Below are 3,884 nucleotides of genomic sequence, written 5' to 3' on the forward strand. Positions count from 1 at the left end.
GAGAAATGAAATGAAATGAAACGAAATAACACCCACATTAAACTCCCACGGGCATAAAGCTAAAATAAAATAAAAAATAATCAAACCAAAAATAACAAAAAATAAAAATGAAAATTAAAAATAAATAGAAAATTAAAAATTGAAAACTACAAATAAAATAAATAAAGAAAAAATAACATAAACACCACGCCCAAACTAAACTCACACAGCCATACAGCTAAAAATCAAATAAAATCAAATGAAAATGAAAATTAAAATAAAAAATTAAAATTAAAATTAAAGTTAAATAAAAAAATGAATACAAAATAAAAAGATACAAATAAAATAAAATAAAAAATAAGACCAAAAAAAAATAAATACAATAAAATAAACACTGCACCCACACTAAACTCCCACTGCCATAGAGCTCAACACCGACCTCCCCTTCAAATGTTGCTATACAAAATTTGGGGCAAGAAAGCTAAATATTACATCATACAGTATATATGTAATCTGATAAATATCATTTCAATGACCGCATAATCACTATTTGACTGTGATTAAAAATAAATACATTATTGTTTGAAATTTTCATTTGTACACTTCAAGCCGTCCTCTGAGTAGGTTGAGCTTTGCTTTGACTGTATCTACTTGAACCGGGGGGCTCTGTTCCACTTTTGCGACAAAAACAAACGCGGGAACAGAACTGAAGCACATGTAAGAAAAAAATGTACGGTATACAGATACTCGCAAACGCTTGCACTTATCCTTCACAGATTGTTTTTGAGCTGAAAAAGTATGGAGGGTCAGGGATTATTTTGTTTGTAACAAATAAAAAATACCTTTTTCCAAGGACCGATGCGCTTTGAAAGACGATCATGTGAAGGATGACTGCGGACGTTTACATAAGGCATATTTCCAAAAGTTGACAGAGCTCTTTTGATACTCCTCCAAAGAGGCTTCGGGTGGATAAATACAGGACATCCATTTCCATGTTTTTCCATCTATTCCCCAAAAGAATCTTCCGGAAAACCGGGGAGAGGGGGGGGGGGGGGGGGGGGATTGGAATGAGTGGAACCGAACGACAATTGTGGAAAGAGTCCCAAAAAGGAGGTTGTCAACCGTATTAGAGGGTCCTTCACGTAGAGATGAAGACAAAAGATGTCGCTACATTCAGAGGTTCAGGCAGAAAATGGCCACCAGGAACAGGGTGAGGGTGCTGAGAGGCCTGGCGGCCATGACACTTCCTCCTGAGAGACACATAAACACAAACGTACAACTTTTACTTTTACAACCACTGCTCCAGTCAGGTTATTTAAAGGACAACCGACGTCACTTTTTTGTTTCCTAACTGACATCAGAAAAACGTTTTATAGCATCTAAAATACCCAAAGTATGATATTTTTATTCAAATGCAAAACACCAATAAAAATGACTTAAAGTGTCCAAAATCTGCAAAATAATTGAGCTGCGAATTGGGCATTTTCACAAAGTCCCGCCCCCAGTTCGTAACATCACGCCAAGACGTCTTGCATTGCTGGAGAATTAAAACAATGGCTTCAGATTCGGAGAATATGCTTTCTTGTTAAACATCCAGTTATGAATATGATTCAAATAGTTCTGAAGAGGAAAGCAATGTTTGCAATCGATTAAATAATTTATTCCGTGCCATTTTGAGGCAACATTGGGGGAAAATGTCTCACCCAAAAAGAGGCAGAAAATGGCCACCGAGCTGTTGCGAGGAATGAATCAGCCCCTTTCCACAGGCGGATAAATTCCTTACATGGAGCTTGGACACCCTCTTCTGGCTCTTTCTGGTGCAACACGAGGTTTTCAGACCAAACAAGCATTGACGTGATGGAAGGACTGCTATAATGTGTCCTTTTTTTCGGTCAGGGGCGTTCCTTCAGTGATGTCACGTACGGACTCGTCACCAACTCAAAAAAAAGACTTCCGGAATATTCAGCGCGAGTCTTAAAACGTAAAATATAGCTACATGCGGTGGAATCTTTGTAAAATACGCTCAGTAGAAGTCATTTGAAACCATTTTACAAATTCTGGACACAACTTGTCCAGAGACGTCGGTTGTCCTTTAAGTTCTTTTGCGCTATGGGGGCAGAAAATGGTACTGTAGTGGGTCTAAAGTACACATTCTCTGATATCAGAGATATCCATCGAACGTGCAAACGGTTAGTCAGCAGTGAACAGTTACACTTTTGAAGCTAAGCCCCCCGAGGATGTTGAATGTTCTCACTGAAGAACCCAAAACCGAGCCCAGGTATGTTACCCATGATGAAGATTTGAGACACGGCTCCGTCGCCGCCCTCGGTATACGCTCGGACCTCCACGACGTACGTCTCGTTTTCAAAGACGGGGAGTTCAATGTGTCGCCGACTGGTATTGTACAACGTGCCCGTGGTTTGGGCTAGGGGCCTGTACAACACCTGCAGACAAAGAGTACGTTCAAAATTGGCAAATTGGAAATCGGGTCAGGCTAATTTTTATGAAGGTGAGGACTGACTTTGTAACCGTCTACCGCTGCCTCGTTGCCCATCGTCGCCACGTGTTCCCAGGCGACGTTTACTGACTTGCCCTTGAATTTTTTACGGATGATTCTTGGGGCTTGACTGGGAGCTGATGAAATTAGAAAAAAAAAAAAAAAAACGAGTTAAGGTGAAGACTATTACGACAGTACAGTGATACCTCGATTTACCAACCCCTTTGCTTACGAACTTTTCGGTTTACGAATGTTAAATTTATGAAAATTTTACCTTGACATACAAACTATTTTTCGGGATACACACGGAGCGCCACAATGAGTGATGTGTCATTCGCGAACGAGCCTGTTCTCCTAACAAGAAAATGGCAGCCCACTCATTTTTGTCCTCTAGTCCCCGCCCCCAGTCTTCGGTTAAAGCCACGTGATTGGTCAAGAACGCAGCAGTGAGGGGAGGTGGTTTAAACATTACAGAGACAGGCAGACGACGGGAAGAGAGTGACAAAATTGATAGAAAACAGTGAAATTTGGACTTGTTTCAACTTTGGCCGAGTGTAGACTGCAAGGTAAAAATATCCCATCAATCAGGCTCCACAAATAACCCACACAAGCCATTTGTACACTTATGCAAAAAGCTATCAACCCAGCTAAACAGAACACAATTGATGAGGAACTAGGCAAAATTATCACAGAGAAAGCACCTACAAGGGATCAAGATGGTGAAAGAAGGCTACGTTCCTCATCAAGTGTTTAATGCTGAGGAAACCGACCACTCCATTCCATCAAGCCATCAACGACCATCACAAAGGTCAATAAAACAACTTTATGATAGTACAGTTTATAATTTAATTATAATTCCATAGCACATTTATTGTACATAAAATAAGGTATATTTCGTGTAATTTTAAGGTTTAGTTTAAAGTAGAAAATTATGTTTTATGGGGACCTGGGAACGGATTATTCCCATTTTAATGGTTTCTGATGGGAAATTCATTTTTGGGATACACAAAAACCCTGGCACTGGAGTGGACACCGTTTTGCACATCCTCTGGCAGTGAATGAGTTAATATCGGTATTGGTATCGGCCTGAAAAAAAGGTATCGGATATCGCAACGCTATAGCTTTGGTGCCATCTTTGGACATTAGTTATCAAGCAAGATATATTATATAATTATATATTACAGTAAAGTCTCGTTATATCGATATTCGCGGGAGTCCGAAAAAATATCGATATAACCAGACTATCGATATATCCGATCCTGCGCGCATGTAATTTTCATAGAAATAGCGTTCATAGAAATAGTATCGTAATAAGCGGTACTATCGATATAACGAGACTTTACTGTATATGATCATCGGAAACATACGCGGTTTCTTGGTGTGGATCTCGAGGCGCTCACTAGCCGGC

The 3,884-nt window shown here is 39.6% G+C and overlaps 1 protein-coding gene across 3 annotated transcripts in view; it reads right to left on the minus strand.

Moving 5' to 3' along the window:
* Nucleotides 1-266: 266 nt before the first annotated feature.
* cntn1a (contactin 1a) overlaps nt 267-3,884 on the minus strand; it is a 72,635-nt gene continuing 69,017 nt past the window's right edge. For all 3 annotated transcript variants that reach the window (XM_088995914.1, XM_088995912.1, XM_088995913.1), the window contains 4 exons: nt 3,844-3,884; nt 2,501-2,613; nt 2,267-2,423; nt 267-1,229 (listed from right to left, as the gene is read on the minus strand). The exon at nt 3,844-3,884 is cut by the window's right edge and continues 149 nt beyond it. In XM_088995914.1, coding sequence (XP_088852040.1) covers nt 1,153-1,229; nt 2,267-2,423; nt 2,501-2,613; nt 3,844-3,884 — 388 coding nt within the window. In that variant the 3' untranslated portion in view covers nt 267-1,152. The remainder of the gene's footprint in view (nt 1,230-2,266; nt 2,424-2,500; nt 2,614-3,843) is intronic.

Source organism: Hippocampus bargibanti, linkage group LG05 (assembly GCF_051943395.1).
Source record: "Hippocampus bargibanti isolate YZ-2025 linkage group LG05, ASM5194339v1, whole genome shotgun sequence".
NCBI classification, from domain to species: Eukaryota; Metazoa; Chordata; class Actinopteri; order Syngnathiformes; family Syngnathidae; genus Hippocampus; species Hippocampus bargibanti.